This window comes from Austrofundulus limnaeus, unplaced genomic scaffold, assembly GCF_001266775.1.
Source record: "Austrofundulus limnaeus strain Quisiro unplaced genomic scaffold, Austrofundulus_limnaeus-1.0 Scaffold859, whole genome shotgun sequence".
Classification (NCBI taxonomy): Eukaryota; Metazoa; Chordata; class Actinopteri; order Cyprinodontiformes; family Rivulidae; genus Austrofundulus; species Austrofundulus limnaeus.
In genome coordinates, this window is record NW_013953261.1 from 186,089 (window position 1) to 187,748 (window position 1,660).

Consider the following 1,660-nt stretch of genomic DNA (forward strand, 5'->3'; position numbering starts at 1 on the left):
ATATATAGCAGGAGTGGTAGTAACAGAAGAAGAAGTGGTAGTAACAGAAGAAGTGGTAGTAACAGAAGCAGAAGATGATGAAGTAAAGAAAGTAAACTGGAGGTATAGGTTTGACTGGTTTGTTGTGTTTAACATGTGAAAGGTGTCTGACTGCTGCTCATGGTTCAGAAGAATTACCATCAATAAGCTCTTCTTTTAGTTTGGACAGCTCCTTCCTCATCTCATCCAGAATGTCCTAAAAGACAAAACAAAGTCTGTAAACAGTTACAACTCTTCAGAGGTCAGTTCAGCCCTGCCAGCTGGGAACAGAACAATCTCTGCTTTACAAAGTAACCAATCCCTGCACAGCAAATCCTCGTTAGATTAGGTCTATATGCTGGATTAATAACACCAACACTGAGACAGATTATATGATGAGCTGCAGGGTGCCTGTGATCCTCTGCTGGGTCCAGTCTCTGTGTTTACTGACAGGTAGACAGAGCTCTGAGCCGCGCGCACACACACACACACACACACACACACACACACACACACACACACACACACACACACACACACACACACACACACACACACACACAACATTGCAACATTCTGTGCAGAAGTTATGACTATAATTCATTTATTCTACAGACAAAGACTTAAAGAGCACCAGGCTGGTGGAACAGTCCAAAAAATACTCCAGTCCAGATTATACCTGGATTAAAGGGCTCTATGGGTTGGATTATACTATGGCTTCAGGTCAGAGTGTCCCACATGATACAGGTCCATTAGTGTTGAGACATAAACAGGAATTATTTCATCTTTTAACTTTTTACTCTTCAGCTTTGTCAGGTAAGAAAACTGATTCAATATTAAAACTAAACTGATTTTATCAGTTCATCCATCCATCATCCATCCTTCATCCATCCTTCATCCATCCATCAATACATCCATCCATCATCCATCCTTCATCCATCCTTCATCCATCCATCAATACATCCATCCATCATCCATCCTTCATCCATCCATCATCCATCCATCAATACATCCATCCTCCATCCATCCTTCATCCATCCATCATCCATCCATCATCCATCCATCAATACATCCATCCATCATCCATCCTTCATCCATCCTTCATCCATCCATCATCCATCCTTCATCCATCCTTCATCCATCCATCATCCATCCTTCATCCATCCATCATCCATCCTTCATCCATCCTTCATCCATCCATCATCCATCCATCAACCATCCTTCATCCATCCATCATCCATCCTTCATCCATCCTTCATCCATCCATCAATACATCCATCCATCATCCATCATCCATCCATCATCCATCCTTCATCCATCCTTCATCCATCCATCCATCATCCATCCTTCATCCATCCATCATCCATCCATCAATACATCCATCCATCATCCATCATCCATCCATCATCCATCCTTCATCCATCCTTCATCCATCCATCCATCATCTATCCTTCATCCATCCATCATCAATCCATCCATCCATCCATCATCCATCCATCCTCCATCCATCCATCCATCCATCCTCCATCCATCCATCATCCATCCATCCATCCATCATCCATCCTCCATCCATCCATCCATCCATCATCAATCCATCCATCCATCCATCATCCATCCATCCTCCATCCTTCATCCATCCATC

At 43.0% G+C, this 1,660-nt stretch overlaps 1 protein-coding gene across 1 annotated transcript in view; it reads right to left on the reverse strand.

Annotated features, from left to right (window-relative positions):
- Nucleotides 1-177: 177 nt before the first annotated feature.
- Nucleotides 178-1,660, reverse strand: part of enah (ENAH actin regulator) — a gene marked incomplete at both ends in the record, with an annotated part of 12,718 nt that continues 11,235 nt past the window's right edge. The window contains 1 exon segment of the mRNA XM_014029138.1: nucleotides 178-235. Within this exon segment, the coding sequence (XP_013884592.1) occupies nucleotides 178-235 (58 nt within the window).